Raw genomic sequence first — 19443 nt, forward strand, 5'->3', positions numbered from 1 at the left:
TAACCAAACTGTGACAACTGAATTTTCAGAAAGAAGGACAAAAAAGAACTGGCTTGACACAGGGGCTCCATGAAACTCAAGCAATATAAACTCCTAACAATTTGCTCATAATCCTAGATAAAAATAAGACTTAGGATAGGAAGAAAAGAAGAATGATCTGGAAGACTTTATAATAAGAAATATGGAAGAACACTTTTATTTTTGCTGTCCTTCCTCTTTTGGCCAAGGTTCTCTCTCCCTCTTGAACTAGAACATCAACTGTTCTTGTACCATGATTAGATGATTGCCTAGCAAGAGTTAATGGCCAAAGTTACACAGGAGGTAAATTCAGGCTATCATGATAATTGCTCCTTTAGCAATTGGCATATTATGAAAATTTACAAAAAAAAATATAAGATGTCTTTCGGAACCAGACAGTACAGTGGGAAAGGTGCTTGCCTTGCATGTGGCCAGCTTCGGTTCAGTCCCCAGCATTCCATACATTCCTGCAAGCACTGTCAGGAGTGATTTCTGAACACAGAGCCAGGAGTAACCTGTGGGCACTGCAGGTGTGACCCTCCCCCCAAACAAAACAAAAGATGCTTTGCAATGGCAATTAAAGATAGCATGTGTAAAAGGAAAATATAACTCTCCATTTGTATTCACAAATCAGTGAACACAAGTATAAATCAGTGACCCCAAAGTTTCCTTTGAAATGGGTGAAGAGAGATATTCCAATGAAATAATGAACATTTTCTGGATCAGATCCACGCACCTCAGACTTCGGGAACGGGGGCGCATGGGTGTGTTCCTGCATCTGTTCTCAGTGGCGATACTTTCGGTGGTACAAAAGTGTTTTGATAAGAAGTGTAATTCATCTGGTGTTGGTTGGTATGGTAACTGATGCAACTTCTCCTGGGAGGAACAGGATGACTAAAAACAAAACCAAGGAAGGTTATATGATTACCTGAAAAAAGAAATTTTTTCAACAACGAAGAGATTATAAAGTACATGCTGGGATAATATCACCATTTTATAGTTTCTTTTCTGTTATAAATACATGCGTTCATGTTACCATTATAACAGCGAATATCTAAATGAATACCTTGATGCTTTTTTCTGGGAGGTCAAAATAGTACTCACATTCCATCTCCATTTGTTTTCATAAGACTATCTCCCCAAAGCATTCTTCACCCTCACCTGCTCCCAGTGAAGAGAACCCACATGCTAAAATGAATAGTGCTCAGTGGAAGCCAAAGCAAAATATGACAATTGGAGTAAGAATTTTGGGTGCACTAAATAATACACTAGATCTCAGTTGGATATGTTACTCTCACTTTTACTATCACTGCAAACACTGACTCTTAGACAAGTAACAGAAAGTGATGTAAGATCATAAATAAGGGAAGATCTTTTTTACAAAAGGTTCTGTTTTTTGGTGCAATCATTATCCATCACATGCCCTTCTAGGTGGAAAGGGGAAGAAATGAAGAAGCTGCTCTTCTCCATAATGCCATTATTGTTTGAAAAATTGGATTTCCCCCCCTCTTCTTCATTTAATACAAGCTTCTTTTAAAATGCCATTCATTATTTGAAATGTTGGGATCTCCCCCCCCCTTCTTTATGTAATAAAAGTTTCTTTGTTTAATTCCTTGCATACAGATTTATTTTTGAAATGTTTCACTCTACACTAAAGCAAGGTAAGATAAAAAGGGTCAGTGAAAAAGAAATTACTTTTACTTAACCTGAGAAATGCAACTATAAAATAAAGGGGTAAGTATCTTTGTTTTCTACAGGAGGTGAGTTCTGTGAGCAGCTCTAACATAAGAGGTTGAGAAATTTTTAGTAATGAAAACATGGTTAGAAAGAGCCTGTTTTAAAAAATACTACTCAATTGAAAATTCGGTTGCAGTAGACTTCTTTCATTTGGAAAGAAAAAAAAATCTGTCATTATGGTAAGAACACACTTCATAAATACTGAAGTTCTGCCATGCAGTAAACACTAAAAATTAATGACTAAAACTTAAAAATATCCTTACACCTTGAAATTATAAAGCACGTTACACTAAGTACACACAGAGACAGAGAGAAATCTTTAGAATATGATGAGATTATTTGATAAACCATAAAAGAGCAAGATTTATGAGATAAACGAAAGCACTCCCGCAGAAAGTAGAATCATAGTCTTAAATACTTTCCTACAAAAAAAAAGTCAAATATACCAACTGGGTCAGCAGGAGAAATCAGGGGAAAAAACTATAAAATCCTAAGTAAGTAGGAGAGAAACAGCAGTGAGCGAAGCAAGTACAAGAAAAAAAAAAACAGAACTAAGGATTTGCACATGTATCTCAAAGGCAAATCAACGGCCACAATCCTGTATCCAAGATTTCAAAACCTCCAAGCCTAGAATATTATTCATACATTTGTAGTAATCCTTTTGGGTGGCAAAACACCCACTGTACTGATGGGGAACTATTTGAAATATGCATTTAATCTACTTAGTGAGAATATTGACTCAAGTTGCCTGTAGAAATGTTAATAATTATGATTATGAGTGGTTGGCCCAGTTGCTACTGGGTATTATGTACAGTGCAGAGATCATGTTGCCTTTCTGAAATGTGAAAATTAATTCCAAGACAAACCAGGTCAAAGAGTTTCATATAAGATACCACGAACCTGTATTTACATGATAGTGACACTGAATGACTTTCTTGGGAGGAAAGAGAGGGGCTCTAGATGGTAGAGCTTTGCTAGGATCATTGACACTGTGTTCGATAAATGAAACAATGCATTTAAAAACAACTATACCATGGGGCTGGAGCGATAGCACAGAGGGTAGGGCATTTGCCTTGTATGCGGCTGACCCGGATTTGATTCCCAGCATCATATATGGTCCCCCGAGCACCGCCAGGAGTAATTCCTGAATGCATGAACCAGGAGTAACCCATGTACATTGCCAGATGTGACCCAAAAAGCAAAAATTAAAAAAATTAAAATAATGATAACTATACAAAATATAGCACCATGTTAACCACTGTTCACTCCAAAAACTTTTTCTGGGTCATATCATATGCGTAACAACAAGTGTAACAGTCTACTGAACTTTATTAGGAGTGTGTGCTGGGTGGGGAATATAGTCAACTGAATGAGGCAGCAGAAGTTTCCCAAGAAGGAAGGTAATGATGGGAGCAAGGTGACACCAAACCCAATGACAGCAAAGTAAGTCTACAGCCAGAGGATTAGCTAGATACCAGCACAGTCACCTGAGAACTCAAGAGGTACCAAAGAGGGCCCCCCGAGAAGAGTTTCTGTTGGAAAGCTCAAGGTCCTGTTCTAGTAGAGTGCCTGGAGGAGAAATCACGCAGAGCCAGAGGAAAGAGGCAGCAAGCGAACAGAGGGTGCAGTGGTCGCCAAGGCCTTCATTCACTTACTGAGAAGTTACCTCCAATGGGCAGAACATCTTTGGAATATTTCTTTTACAAGAGTTTCCAGAATTAGTCTGGAAGTTTCCCGATGCATGGATCTCACTGCTGTATATTTCCTGAGTGTTCTCTAAATGATGTCAGAGAGTCTTATCAGCTAACTAGTTTGCATATGACCTTTAACTAAACTATAAATCAAATCTTCTTTCAAAGAATGAAGATTTACCCCCTTAAAAAACATAAAAAATTGCTCACAGGCATTAAGAGTTCCATGTTCATTTAGTTTTTAGTTTTAGTTCATTTATCATTCAGTTTTCCAAAGTAACCACTTTTGCAAGAGACAGTATTCATATGCTCGTATAATTTTGCCACTTGCTATTTATAGCACAGCGGGTAGGGCGTTCGCCTTACACGCGGCCAACATGGCCGACCCGAGTTCGATTCCTCCGCCCCTCTCGGAGAGCCCGGCAAGCTACCGAGAGTATTCGATATGCCAGACACAGTAACAACAAAGTCTCCAATGGAGACGTTACTGGGCCCGCTCGAGCAAATCGACGATCAACGGGAGGGCCTTTACCTTTACCTTTACCTATTTATTTATTAAAAGTAATTTTACAGCCAAACCCTGTATTTACAGGTGCTTCTGCTCACACCTGCATTCTTTCTCTCAGCACAAAATAATTCATGTCGCTAAACATTTATTTTAAAAAGAAGAGAAAATGTATGGAGGACCATTTTCCTTCCATTCAAATACCTTACTATTTATCTTAAAATTTGGACCTGAGCGTTATCTTAAAATTTTTCCTAGTATTTTAAATACTAAAAGGATATCTTCAAAATATAGAAAATCTTAACGGAATAAAATGCAATCATACAGTAAAAATCCCTCAAATTAATTTTAACAAGAAATTATATACTAAATAATGTATGGAAGAACTGATCAGGACAAAATCTTTCCCCCGTATGTCATTTTTGTTCTGCTTTCAGGCAACACCCAGTGGTGCTCAGGGACTATTCAGGGTGGTGCTTAAGGGGACCAGTGTGCAGTACCAGCAAGACAAGGTGCCAGTCAAGTACCTTAATCCCTGCACTATCTTCCCAGGCTCAAAAGTGTATATTTAACATTGCCAATTTTTCAATTTCCATAATGTATCCTGAGAATAAAGACATGTATTTTTATTTCAGCATATGCACCTCAGAAACTCAGTTAATAAAGGATTTATCTATAGATACTTAGGCTATGGTGCTGGAGCGATAGCACAGCGGGTAGGGCGTTCGCCTTACAAGCGGCCAACATGGCCGACCCGAGTTCGATTCCTCCGCCCCTCTCGGAGAGCCCGGCAAGCTACCGAGAGTATTCAATATGCCAGACACAGTAACAACAAAGTCTCCAATGGAGACGTTACTGGGCCCGCTCGAGCAAATCGACGATCAACGGGAGGGCCTTTACCTTTTACCTTTACTTAGGCTATAGTTTCAAAGTATCCACAATTTATATATATAAATATATATATATAGCACACAGTGGTAGGGCATTTGCCTTGCATGTGTCTGCCCTTGCCAAGCTGGGTTCGATTCTTCCGCCCCTCTCGGAGAGCCTGGAAAGCTACTGAGAGTATCTTGCCCACACGGCAGAGCCTGGCAAGCTACCCGTGATGTATTCGATATGCCGAACACAGTAACAAGTCTCACAATGGAGACGTTACTGGGCCCCGCTAGAGCAACTCGATGTGTATACACACACACACACACACACACACACACACACACACATATACATAACTACATATATTCTAAAAACAACTGAAATGTATTTTGGGGTGGTGTCTGGAATTGAATCTAGGGTCTCACAGGTGCAAGGCAAGTTTTCTTACCACTAGGCTATATCCCAGGCACTAAAGGTAAAGGTAAAGGCCCTCCCGTTGATCGTCGATTTGCTCGAGCGGGCCCAGTAACGTCTCCATTGGAGACTTTGTTGTTACTGTGTCTGGCATATCGAATACTCTCGGTAGCTTGCCGGGCTCTCCGAGAGGGGCGGAGGAATCGAACTCGGGTCGGCCATGTTGGCCGCTTGTAAGGCAAACGCCCTACCGCTGTGCTATCGCTCCAGCCCCATCCCAGGCACTAAAATTAATTTTTTGAAGGGGACCACACTCAATGGTGCTCAGGGCTTACCCCTGGCTCTGCATTCAGGGATCACTCCGGGCAGGGCTCGGGGGATTACACGGAGTAGTAGTGACTGAACCTAGGTCAGATATGTGCTAGGCAAGTATCTTAACCCTGTAGAATCAAAGTGTTTACTTGATTGCTGAATGACTAAGACATAGTTAAGAAAATTAGAATCGGAATGATTCAGACTAGTCTCTCAAAAATTGTGACAACTACCCATTTTGCACAATATCTGCCCTAATATTTAAAAGACAAGAATATAAGCAAGGACTGGTGAGACAGTACTTGGGTGAAGGCGCTTTCCTTGCGTGGGCCAACCCCATTTTAATCCCCAGCACTGCATATGGTCTGCCGAGAACTGCCAGGACGGAACCTGGAGCAGAGGCAGGTGTAAGCTCTGATTACTGCCTGGTATGGCCCCCAAAGCAAAACAAAAGAAACACACATTAATGGAAATGAGAAGTATCTCTTCTAATTTTCACTCATTTTGATAAATAACCAATAGGGGGAAAAGAGAGCCAAACTTCTGGACAACAGTACCCCAAAGCCACAAATTTAATGAATTTGGGGCAAAACAAGAGACTTTAAAGGCAGATTTTTATTTTGAAGAAAAATTGGAAATATTAGCTCAACAATGATAGGATGGATCTACCTTCTTTACTAGAAAGTGCTTTAGAGAAAAACCATCCTACTTCTGGCCAGAGGTTGAGAGAATCTGTGTGTGTGTGTGTGTGTGTGTGTGTGTGTGTGTGTGTGTGTGTGCGTCTAGTGTCTAGCAACTGTCTCAATATGTCTCTAAGCAGATGGAAGTCAGGGACCATTCTGACCCTGTACTGACAGATGGCTGGGTCAGTCTTATTAATTATAAGGGTCCCCCGCCCCCAAGAAATATCATGTTAATTCCTTAAAATAAACCCAAGTTATGGGGTTTTGATCACTTTGTGTTTTCTCACTGATAAAACAAGGGCATTAGTATACAGCCTCTTAGTTCACTCTCTATGGCTCACATTTTGATCCATTAAATCGAAGAAAGCAATGGCAACTGTATTATAAGACATGCTGTGAGGATTAAAGGAGCGATGCATGGGGAACAGTCAGACTAGAGTCTAGCACATAGTACATGCTTATGCAAAATGTTCCTAAACTATTTATGCCAAGTGGGGTCCAATTCTATACTGTTTACCCTTTAAAAATAATAATAATTTGCTTTGAAAACTGCATGATTTACTAGAGACAAAAAGATTCTACACCCTTAATTTTTTTTTTTGCACAAGAGAAATGTCAGTATCAAAACCATAATAAAACTTGAGTCAAGTGTAAAACAATGTGAAATCACTGAAAGAAACCAGAATTTGGAGTCCAGAGGCATGACATAAAGTGTGGGGTGTGAGGGATTCAGTGAATTTCTGTATGGGAAAGTCACAGAACAGAAGGCCACATCCTGTTGGTGACTGGGTTCTAAGAGAAGATACTAAAGATTCTGGGCGGAGAACACTGAAACTTGAGGAAATTACTTTTTCTTTTCAGTCAGTCAACTATAGCACTTTGGCTGTTCAAGGCTTCAACACCTAAACTACAGGAATAAAACCTATGAAAGTCACTGACACAAGTAACCTGGGTGTCTACTGTCTGTGACAGAGCAGATGTGAGGTTAATGTGCCCCTGAAAGAATCGCAGGTTCTCCAAATGCAATCAAAATGATGAAAACAATCAAAATGAACAAGCAATACATATGGTCCCTGAGACTATCAGGAGTGACTCCTAGTGCAGAGGCAGGAGTAAGTCCTGAGCACAGTTGGGTGTGGCCCCATAACAAACAAACAAACACACAAAAATGAAAATGGATAACCAACTCATCTACCACAAAGGAAGATAAATGATCTCATGAATAAAATACTATAAGGAAGTGGTCAAGATGATCCAACAGATTTCAGTAAGTCTGTCTTAAAGGTGCTCCAGGAAATCATCTTCTTTTGCACCTGGAATTCTGAAAGCACGTAACAGGCAGCAGTTTGACATGCCAGTTGGAACTTAATAATTTAACTGTAGAACCTTTCCGAGTATTAAGAAGCTTGATCTGTGTGCTCAGCACAGTGCTAGGGTCCATGCAAAGACAGACAAAAAAAGGATGGACAGCCAAGAAAACCATATTTTGACCCCCCCCCCCCCCCCAAAATACCCCAAAAATAAGAGAGGCAAATGAATCAGAAAGGACTTAAAATCACTGGTTTCTCTTTTGTGGCTAGTGCAAGCACTCTTAGCCAGCTCCATTTGCACTCAGTTAACACTATAAAGTAACGGGTCTTGCTACATTTACAAAGTTTCTCAAGCTCTGCTAAAACACACAGCCCAGGATACAGCTCACTGAGAAAGTACGGAACTGAACCAATCAATCAACAGTAAGTGCCAGGCTTCTCATTGCAATGTTAACATTTTGGGCAAGAGTGTTCCGTCTTCTTCACTATTTTCTGGTTTTATCTTGTCTATTTAACTTTACTTCCCACTAATTTCTTTCTCTCATTGAAATAAGTGCCTGCCTAGGAGACAGACAAATTTAAGGTTTGCAATTTTCTCCTCCCTTGAAGAAGAAAAGCCAACAAGCCAAAACCAACAAACCAATCTCTACATCTTAGCCACACAAGAAAAAAAAAGACCCAGGCCATCAAAACCTAATGGCATTTTCAGTATAATTATCACTGGGGTGGAACCAAAGCAATAAAACCGAATTCTGTGTCCTTGTCTTCCCTCTGAAGACACCCTCACTACACCAAATGGTATTAAAAGCTCTTCCACCTCCTCCAAACCCACTGATCTTGGAATTTAGGCATTTTGTACACCACATTTTAAAAGCTTGCAGAGAAAGGTTATGCCCTTTTTATGGTGGATATGCAACCTACTCAGAGTAGCGGGCATGCAGAATTGTTCCCCCTTCCAGGAAACAGTGTCACGGAAGAGCTGTGTGGTTGTGGGGCAGAGGGAAGAAAGTCAAGTACTTACGGAGACTGTGGAGCTGGGCGTATTCGTCCCATAGCCAGAGGAGGGGAGAGAAGCCAAGGACCAGCGGCGTCCATCAGTCCTATTGAGAAAGTGAGTTTAGTTTAGGCCAGCCCTGGAGTACTGTTACATGGGAACCCCAGGGAAACCAAGTATTTTTAGTCCAACCGATGACACAAACACAGTCAGTGAGGATGTGGAAACGTTCAGCGAGGGCCAGAGTAAACAAACATTATACAGCAGGTTGACTTTTATTTAAACGCAATCAATACACCCAAACAAGTAGAAAGTGAATGGGTTGATCCATATTATTGATCTCTCACTAATACACTTTGACAATATGAATACTGGGGATAATTACAATGGTCAGACTCAGCAGATTCAAATGAATAAAAACAGAAAATGTGGAAGAAAAAGGCCTTATCTGAAAACGGATCACTGGGGCCCTGATCTTTGGAAGAGCCGGAATTTCAGCGTGGCCCAAGAGCCTACAGGGACCTTCACTGAACCACAAAACTACGTGGCTTTTCTTTGCTTATCACACCTAGGGAAGAAGGGATCTGTGCACTCAGTGCTGGGGGGGAGTCTTTGGTGGCAAATAAATAAAGTGTTAAGAAAGTGACTAGCTTTGTGGTCAGAATCTCTGATGAGCCTTCTGACAATGACAAGCGCTGGCTTCAGAAAGTGCTACAGCAAAAGGGCTCTTCCAGAGTTAATGAGCGTGCAGGCCAGCTCTGGCCAGGGACAGTATGGGCAGAAGGGAAATTTTCCACTCGTCATAGAACCAAAGCAAAGAGCAGGGCTGTCTGCTAACCATGTCGCACAGGCAAATACGTCAGGAGATTTGAGGACTTTCTCTTGTGATTCCATGGAATTTCAAGGTTGAACATTGGTTACAAGTTATGGTCGCTGCAGACGTCTTGCAGGAGTTAATGAAGTAGGAGAGACAATGCTGTCGCTAAGACGAGGGTCACTAAAAAAAGCCAGTTTTCTAAAATCCCTGGCATTTGAGTCTTCACTACAGAACAACTGTACCTTTAAAATGACATAAAATTGTGAAAACATATAGGCACAATAGCTCAGGGAGGAAAGTGAAATACTCTTCTAAAAAGTGCTATTGCCTTCTGAGATGGAGTACTGATTCAGTGGGAATTTCTCATAGTTTATGTTTACGTCAATTTATCAAATGAAAGAAAAGATTTTCCACAAAGTCACAGGAAAATGAAATGGACAAATTCAGCAGCATTACATTTTAACTTGAGAAACATCACAACTAAATGACCATGTTTTTAAAACATAGAACATTTTAGCCTAAATTATATTAAGAGGAAAATAGCATTATCAGCTATCATAGATGTTGCCTCCAAAAAATGCAAATGGTCCACAAAGACAAGATGGAGAAATTCAAGTGGACAAATCACAGAAGTATGTTAGATTCTGGTAAAATTTACCTGTCATTTCTGTGACCATGAGTGGAGCACAATTGAATCAAGTATGTTAAAAAAAAGAAGCAAAATAAGATGTTGTAAATATTGTAAATATATCAGATGAAATATTGGAGAGAATTAGCCAGATATTCTTTTCATTTAAACATATGATAAACCAATGAAATGTTAAAAAATTAAGAAAATAATTATAACATGCTTACGAAGATATTCACTAAAGGAATAAATATTGGTTCTATTTTATTTGGCTAAATATTAAAGACTTAAGAAAATGCCTGTAATTTATATTTTAACATAAATTTTTGAAAAGAAAAGGATACAATTTTAAAAGAATTATTCAGTCCATTTAATAGCAATTATCAGAAACTGGTCTCTGGAAAGAGTGAGGGACACAATTTCCCCCACCATGGTTTTGTTTTGTGATTCATTAACTCTCTTTTCCCTCAGGTATCAATGAACATATTTCAGATGAATGAACAATTCCAAGAGGAGACATGTTCTTATTAGTTCTGAGGCATAAATTACATTTGCTTACTCTGGAAAACACACAGCCAGAAAGATGTTTAAACAAGAACGGGCTCCGTACTTTGTGTAGTCACGGACCAGAAATAATTTATGTCTCATAAAGTTCCTTAAGTTGTCCGCATCTATTTACTCGAATGGAGCACAAAGGACCAGTGCATTCTCATTACCATGACAACCGCTCAGCAGAAGTTACAACAGACTCGATACAGCACTGAGGGGGGGCATGCCCCTTCCCAAGAAAGCTATCACACAAGTGCAAGCTGGACCCTCCTAACAATGCTGTCTTCTCTCAGTGTAGCCACCAATCAATGTTATCAGAAGACAAGATAGCAACAAGGTTTTATTTTGAAAAGAGGTTTTCTTTGTGGGAAGAAATCTCAAAAATTCAGAAAGGAACAGAGGAGGAGGGTATGACAGGTAAACAAGATGCAGAGAAATTGGGGGGATGGGAGGGAAGGCTCAACAAATAAAAATCAAAACCTCAGAATGTAAAAAAAAATACTATTTCAACATCATTCACAAAATTTAGGTTAACATGGAGCATAACTAAGAAAGAATTAAAAGTTCTAACATCAGCCTGGCTATCACTGTATGGGGAGGAAACAGGCTTCTTGATTTGTTTAATTATTAGACACTTTTGGCCTGATGTGTTTCATATTTTAGTCATAAAATACACAAGTTCAAGTTAACCAATAATATAATGCAACCAAACAAAATTCCCTCCTAGAGAAATTCTGGAAGAGTAAGGAGGAGGCGGCTTTGCCCATGAGTGTTCACGGAGCCAGTGATCTAAACTTGGGCTGTGATTTTTTTCTAATAATTCACCTGCGATTGAACTCAGTGAATAAAAACTTAGCATCATACTCATTTAGGGGCCTATGCTTAGACCTCAAGCACTTTGGACTATGGGACATTTCCCTGTTGTGGATTAAAAGGAAAGAAAGAAAGATACAGGCAACTCCAAAATTGCTGGATTATAAAGTCAAGTTACAAAATGAAAACATTTTTCCCCCCGTCCAGACAAAATCCACTACACTCCAAACTTGGTTTTATCCTTCTATTTTAGCTAAAACTAACTTTGACCATGTTACTTTCAAAAGTATATCAAATGTATTAGGTAATATAGAATGTAGATGTGCATCATATTTTTCTGCCTTAAATTGAACATTACAGCATTGTGGCAGTTTATCACCAGGTGTAAGAATGATTACTAAGTCTGATCTTTAGCCTTTTATGCAATAATAACTTTACAAACAAGGCAATCTTTGTGGGACTAAACTCATAAAATGTTTAAATGTGGAGATTTCCAAATGGTATTAATTCAAGGTTTAGAAATGCACAACAAAGGGAGTGGAATTTCACTAGTGGAGTTTCCAGGTTCCTTAAATGAAAATCCACTTAATTTTAGTTACTTGCTTATCTGCTTTTGGGGGCCACACACAGTGGTGCTCAGGGCTTTTTTCTGGTTCTGTGCTCAGGGAGGCACTCAAGAAACCATATGTGGTGCCAGGGATCGAATTTGAGTTGGCAACATGGAAGGAAAGCACTTACTCCTGCACTACCTCCAGATCCAAAATTTTATTATTCTATTTCTGGTTTTTAGGCAGTTCTCAGAGCAGATTCCTTTCACTGCACTCAGGAACAACTCTTGGGTGCGAGGGGGTTCAGGAGACCATATGTGGTGGTTGGGATCAAACTAGAATCGGTTATATGCGAGGCAAGTGCTCTACCTGTCCATCTCCCCGGCCCCTGTGAAAACCATCTTTGAAATTGAAGACAGAGACCCAACTGTTAAATAAAAATACCCTGATTTGAATTTGCATGGTAAACACAGGTCTTATTTACTTGAATAAAAGTTTAAAAAGATGATCACTCATGTCCTAATCTAAATTAATACTTTCTGAAGAGTGTGGAGGGAGTTCCATCTGGAAATTCACGCAAAATGAACTAGAGGTCTCTTGTGATAATCTTCTGTCACGGTTTATGGTTTATTTGTCAAAAATTAACATGCCTGGAGGTTTGTGTATTTTTTATAGCACAGAAACCAGATTCATCTCTCCTCCAGTCACCCACTTAATTATTAGATTCTCTTCATTTTTATAAATCTGGCAGGATTAAGAGACGATGCTTTCTGCCATGTTTAAATGCGTGCTGTAATGAGATTTGCATTTTTCATATTACTTAAAGTAATTAAATGCATTCCCTTTCTTCTCAGAGGTGGGACGATGGCAAGTCCTTGTTTATAAATTTTTTAAAGAGTTTTTTTTTTCACCTAACAGCAGCTGCCTCATGAATTTATATTCACTGGACAAGCACACACTTGGTGGAGCCCATTCATTTCCACCTTTTCTTTGCAGCATTTAAATTGAGAAGCTAAAAAAGAAAATAAAGTTGGGAGTGGGGGAGAATCAGGGTTCGGGTGTCAAGAATTCCTTGGAGATCACAGCTTAATTACTTGTGTGTCCCCTGGTGGGTGAGAAAGCCCAGGAACCCACACAGGGCCACTAAACATATGGCGAGAATGCAGGGCATTTACAGGGGAATCTTAATTAGGGAGATTTCTGAAGCTCTGCAAACAGAGCCCAGCCTCTGAATTTAGGGAGACAAAATGCAGGACATGCTGGCAAACAGCTCCGAAGACACTGCAAGATTTGCTGGAAAGGGACTGTGTTGAATGGATTTGCTTTTCTTTACCTAACTGTGCTCTTTTGGGAGGTGTTTCTCTAATAGACTTTGGGGCATGGCTTGGTCTCTGAGGAAATATCAGCACATATCTGAGGCACTCAGACCAGAAACCACACCAATCTGGAATATTCTGAGCTGTGGCTGTGGGAGCCTTTTGTTTTCTGGGCCTCTTCTTTGGATGGAGAGGGGAGAGGAAATGCCTGTGAGCACCACAGACTGAGAGGGACGGACAGATGGAAGCCGGGAGGGGTGAGGGACTCTCAATCCAGAACAGCCAACGGGCCACTGTTCTGACCCTTCTTAGGTCTCAAAACCAGAGGCTGAATTAAAACATGACATCACAGTCCCACCACCCCAGGCACAGTCATAGTTCCCCTTGACTCAATGAGTCAGCAATAAAATGAACGACTATAGTCGACTCCTACTGCTAACCAAAACAAGAGAAGACACAAAACATCCTGCAGTTCTCTCACCTGGCTTCATACCTAGGAATCACTATATTGCTGGTCTGGTGCTCTTCAGGTAAGGGGCATTTTTGAGTTTATATCTTAAAGTCATTTCTATAGAATATCTTTATTTTATGTAGTGCATATATATTTATATATTAATATCTATAAATGAATAATATTATACATATGAATGAATTGCGAATAAATGAATATATAAAAGTCATTCTGTAGGATGTATATTCTAAAGAAATATATATGGCAAACATTACACTAGGACACAGAAATGAATTAAGCCCCTCAAATCAAAAATGGGAGAAGTGTGTAAGAAACCTGAGGTCCCTCAGGCATGGAGCAAAAGTTGCTGACTCTGTTCTCCATGGGAGCCCTGAGCTGTGGGGGACCAAGAAGGACATGATCTCTAACATGAGGCAGATTTCATTGTTCAAACTGTCACCATGGGTTGGGTACAACCAAGTTCTAGTTTGCTAAACACTACTATGGCCAGGCCAAGGAGTAGCCGCCTGTGTATTAATAAGTCTGATATGGCAGAGGGCAGGGGTTTAGAGAGGTGGGGGGGAAGAACAGGGGGCCTGAGGCAGGGATGTCTTGAGGGTAAGGTTCTCTAAGTGACACTGTAGCATTCCACTCCCAAGAATATTCCATTCCCACAAGACCTTACCTCCTTGCAAATGAAAAATGGGCTGAAGCACTGGGGGAGAAATTTCTTGGGCTATCTTGAGGGCTATTTCCTGTAGAGAGAAAGGGAAAAAAACGTGACAACCTGATTATGCTTTTATATCATTAGTCACCTTCAAAATCTTCTTTGGGCAAGCTGCTTGCGTAAAATGTCCATCTCCCCAGCACTCCTTTAGTTTCACTAGAATCAGGGAATTGGGAGTTTGGTGTTCAAGCACATTCACCCCTATCACCAGCGAGCCAATCTCTCATCTCTCAAGGAACTATTCCAGTTCTACCCCTCCAGATGCTCGCATTCCGAACTGCAAGATGAATGGGGAGGCGAAGGAGGGGTGCTTTCCAGTTGTGAGTATGTGGAGGGTAGGAGTAGCTTTCTTGTCATTTACAGGAAACAAAGACAGTCAGAATCCTCAACCAGAAACTCTCGCATTCCAAAGTCTACATTTGAAAGGTAGAGAAGTCAGAACTTGTCATCAAATACTGCCGAGCAGCCAGCAGTTCAGACCTATTTCTTGAATGACCCAGATCTGTCTCATCTCGACCAGAGTGGCTCATCATCAAAGCAGGAGGAGCCTTTCCTGTCTCCTCTTCAACGGTCCTCTGCTCCCAAGGAGCTGGGCTGCAACTGGCCAGGCAGCCTTTAAAAGCCTCAGCTGAGCAGAGGCAGGGAGAGTCCTTCAGAGGCGCAGGGCACGAGGGCTCCCTGGAAGGAGGGCAGCTCCTGAGGGAGTCCTCCTTTCTGCCCAAGAACACGCTGCCTGCTGCTCATCACTGACAGCACTTGGCAGGCAGCTGGTGAGGGGGTGGCTCTGGACACTCCAGACCACCCGTGCCTCCCTCTGCATGTTTAATTAGACCCGCTGAATTGTCTGAGGTCCCAGGTGAGGCGAGCTGGCTTAACCACAGAGGTGAGCAAGAGCTGCACACTAATCCTGCATGTTCTTGAAACTAAATGAAAATAAATGAGGAAGGGACGTCTAATCCTGAACAGCGAGCCGCTCACCACATTACTGATTTCTTAATGGAAGTGACCATTGTAATTAGGTGTAAGGGATACAAGATTGCCCGTGAAAGCCACCACCTCGCTGTAAAGGTAAACAATTTATTGCCTGTGCGCATATGGGAAAGGATATGTTTAGTGTCACCAGGAGGATGTCTGGACAGGCTACACCTCTGCTGAAAATTTTCAATTAACTTAAGGTTGCAAATTTTATAGTGATGTCTTCAACAGATGCTATTAGCTTTATGAGAGACAGCACAATTAAAGCCACTTAACGGGAAGCGCTGAAAAGCCCATTTCTTTATGGCTAGAGAATCAAGAAGCATTTTTCCCCCTGCTGCCATGAAATTTATCATGCTTTTGCATCTGTTGTTCCTTGGGCCCCTGGAGAAACACATTCTGCTTTTGTCATATAGCAACCCATCTTCTCACACATTTATCTACACAACTAAATTAAGTTCAAGTTCTCTCAATAGCTTCATCCTCCGCCCCTGCCCATACCCAATCACTCTGCTTATACCCCACATGGACTACCAGTAAATTATTAATAGAAACAACACATTTCATTTATTTGAAACCGATGCTTCATGAGAACAATCTCTGCTGACCTTTTCCCCTAAAAACAATATAAGATCAATGAAACTTGACACCAAATTCTAGTCCTGTGTGATTTTTGTTGTATGTTGTTTTTGCTTCTGCTTTTGTATGTATAGTATATCTAAAGAGTTCTGATGAGATCAGAAAAAACTGGAGAAAACTTACTAAACATTTTGAATCTGAAAAAGAGCCCAGAATTAATCTACAACCTTTTCCACTTCGATATTAATGTGTGATCCACTGGGAACCATGTGACTTTTTTTTTTTTTGGCTTTTATGGAGCCACACTTGGAGTTGCTTAGGGGTTACTCTTGCTTCTTTATTCCGACTCCTGGAAGCCTTCAGAGGACCATATTGGTTGAATCTAGTCAGCTTCATGCAAGGCAAGCGCCCTACCTTCCGTAGTATGGCTCCTGCCCCCCAAGCAACCTTTTATACGATCTGGTGATCTACAAATCTGAGGATGAATGTATCACAACTGAGATACAGGTAAAGGTTCATTTAACTCTGCTCTTAAAAAGTGAAGCTGAAGCTGCCATTACTGATCTTTGGGCACTCTTTCCAAAACTGCTACCTGTTCAGGTCCATCCATTAAAACTACTCCTCATTCTCTTCTCAAGCTTCCCTATGTGTTAGATTTGAATGTGGAAAGTCAACAGAAAAGTCAGCAAAAGAGATATTTTGTTAGGAAAGCCTAGCAAATTTGGATTTAACACCAAATCCAAATTCCCACATCTTCAATTTCATGACTATGGAGTCACCTATGTGATCTTATGCATCATAGAACTTCTTTTTGGCTTCATGTAAGATTGAAGAATTAGGCTGAAATGCAAATTTACCCCCTCAGACTCCTCACCCCTGTTATCACAAAGGCTCTAAAGTGTAAATGGGTTATTAGAGAAAAGGAGTGTGAACTAAAATACCTGATAACTTATTTTTTATTTTCTGTCTTGGGCCACAGAGCTGTGCTCAGGGATCCTGGCTGTGAACTCAGGGATCACTGATGAAAGGGCTTGGAGACCTCTGGGGTACCAGGGATCAAACTCAGATCGGCTGAGTGCAACATATGTGCTCTATCTCTGTACCAACTCCCCATCCCCAATACCTGGTAATTTCTAGATGAAAATATTATCGTTTTATTGGTGGGAACTCAGTAAATTGAGGTAAGAAATGAAATGGAGGGGGATTTCTGGAAGGGGAAAACAAATACAATAAAGACAATAAGATAGGGCAGGTAAAGAACTATAGACAGATGAGAAACACCAGAAACACTGAGAAATCCAATGATTTGTGAACTTCATTTATTGGCACCAACTGGTAGCAGGTCCTGAGAGATGGAAGAGACACTGGAGACCCAAAACAGGCCTGAGTTACACTGGGTATTCCCGGAGAAAGGCAGTGGAGAAGGGGCTAGGTTTGGATGTGGAAAGTCAATAAAAAAGATTTTGGTAGGCAAGCCAAGCATATATGGATGGGGCATCACAGTCACGGTCCTCCCGTTGTTCATCGATTTGCTCGAGCGGGCCCAGTAACATCTCCATCGTGAGACTTGTTGTTACTGTGTTTGGCATATTGAATACATCACGGGTAGCTTGCCATGCTTTGCCGTGCAAGAGAGATACTCTTGGTAGCTTGCCGGGCTCTCCGAGAGGGGTGGAGGAATCAAACCTGGCTTGGTTGAGCCGGCTTCGCGCAAGGCAAATGCCCTACCGCTGTACTATCGCTCCAGCCAGGATCAGACATAACTGAGGAAAAAAGATGATCAGACTGAAAGTGAACAGGATTTCCAATGTAGAATACTGGAAGAATCACTACTTTCTTGGCTATGAAGGGGATTTTAAGAGAGAAAAGAGTGAGGGTAACAGTAGGCCAAAAAATTACGAAATTTGCTTTCTCTCCTCTGTTCCTCCCTTCCTTCTTTCCTTTCCTAATTTTTGGGTCACACTCACCTGTATGCTTGAGGTTTACTCTTGTCTTTGTGCTCAGGGCTTACTCCTGACTCAAGAAACACTCCTGCGGGGAACACACACAGTGCCAAGGGGGGTAAGCTGGCTTGGTTGGAGCAAGGCAAGCACCTTATCCACTGTGCTATCTCTCTGGTTCCATTGCAAAAACTTCTTAATGCTCTTTAAGGCAAAAGGACCAGATTAATACATTAGGTCAATCTTTGAATTCCTGTTCTGATTTGAAATAAAATTTGATTTGTTAGCGACAGTGTCTCGGGAGTTTCTATGGCCGCTCTTTTGAGATACAATGATCACAAGACCAATTTAAGCCACCGTAAAGCACAAAGCAGACCTTGCCTAGTCTTCATTCCGAGATGGGGGCCGTGGATCAGTCTGGCACCTCTTGAGAATGAGCCAGCAGGATGGATGGAAAGGAGAGTCCTATCCATGACCTTCACTCCATGCGACTCTGCTCTCGGAATTCATCCACCCATCTGCAAAGCAATACCTGGGAGACTCTCAAATGAAAACTGGCGCCAGTTAATTCTCTGCCCATATGTGCAGCACTTGCTTATAACTCAAATCCTGCTGCTCCCAGGGATTTGCTGGCTCGTAGATGTTTGAGAGTTAGGACACTTTATAGACCGCTGCTGCCGCTGCTGTTCTGACCTGGGAAAGTTTGGTCATGGGCAGGTACAGGGTAGGTAATTAACGCCATGAGCCCCAAGGGGAGGCTCGCCTGGATAATAAACAAGCTTTCTATCAAAATAGTACTCTGCCTAACGGCTCGGCATGGGGAGCCTCATTTCTGAGGCAGTTATTGTTAAGAAAGCGATTTCCAGATTAATTAAATTGTTTGATTGCTTTGTAATTAGGTTGGAGAAGTCCTGTGTCTTCACCACCGAGAAACAAGCTGCAAATCTTTTTAAAAGGCATATGCTATACCCACTATAGATTATTAATGTGCTTTTAATAGCTGTCTGTTCACAAAATGAGATATTCTGGTTGCCTTGATTTTTTTAAAATCAGGATAGAGAACTCCAAGAATTAATGATAATTGCCATCTGAAACTCCTGGTGGATCAAAGAGTAAGCCCCCATTTGAATCCTGTTGTCATTATCTGAAGATCCACTTAAAGGATGCTTTACACCACAAGGATAAAGATTGTATTTCTATTGCTCTGTAGGAGGTTATCTGCACTGCTTAAAATCCTTTAAGAGTGGGGCCAGAGAGACAGTACACTCAGTCAATGCCGGTTTGCCCTGCACTTTCTATGGTTCCCTGAGCACTGCCAGGAGTACTCCCTGAGCACTGCCAAGTTTGGACCAAACACTCCTCTCCTACCCTCCACACCCCCACCCCCGCCCCTCCAAACACCTTAAGATCAATGTCACAGAAGTCAACTCGAATATCCTTTCAATTGACAAGGTGGATCGGTCCGTTTCCAAAGTGGGCAATAAGGTCCTATCCTAGGGAGGGGTCTCAGGTGATGCTGGGGTAGCAGTTAGTAGCTGGAGGTGCAACTGTGGGTTGCTT

At 41.2% G+C, this 19443-nt stretch overlaps 1 protein-coding gene across 9 annotated transcripts in view; it reads right to left on the reverse strand.

The window, feature by feature from the left end:
• Positions 1 to 19443, reverse strand: part of MAST4 (microtubule associated serine/threonine kinase family member 4) — a 690306-nt gene that overhangs the window by 74520 nt on the left and 596343 nt on the right. For all 9 annotated transcript variants that reach the window (XM_056112657.1, XM_056112655.1, XM_056112653.1 and 6 more), the window contains 3 exons: positions 14348 to 14417; positions 8568 to 8646; positions 755 to 912 (listed from right to left, as the gene is read on the reverse strand). In XM_056112657.1, coding sequence (XP_055968632.1) covers positions 755 to 912; positions 8568 to 8646; positions 14348 to 14417 — 307 coding nt within the window. The remainder of the gene's footprint in view (positions 1 to 754; positions 913 to 8567; positions 8647 to 14347; positions 14418 to 19443) is intronic.

Source organism: Sorex fumeus, unplaced genomic scaffold (genome assembly GCF_029834395.1).
Source record: "Sorex fumeus unplaced genomic scaffold, SorFum_2.1 ptg000018l, whole genome shotgun sequence".
Lineage (NCBI taxonomy): Eukaryota > Metazoa > Chordata > Mammalia > Eulipotyphla > Soricidae > Sorex > Sorex fumeus.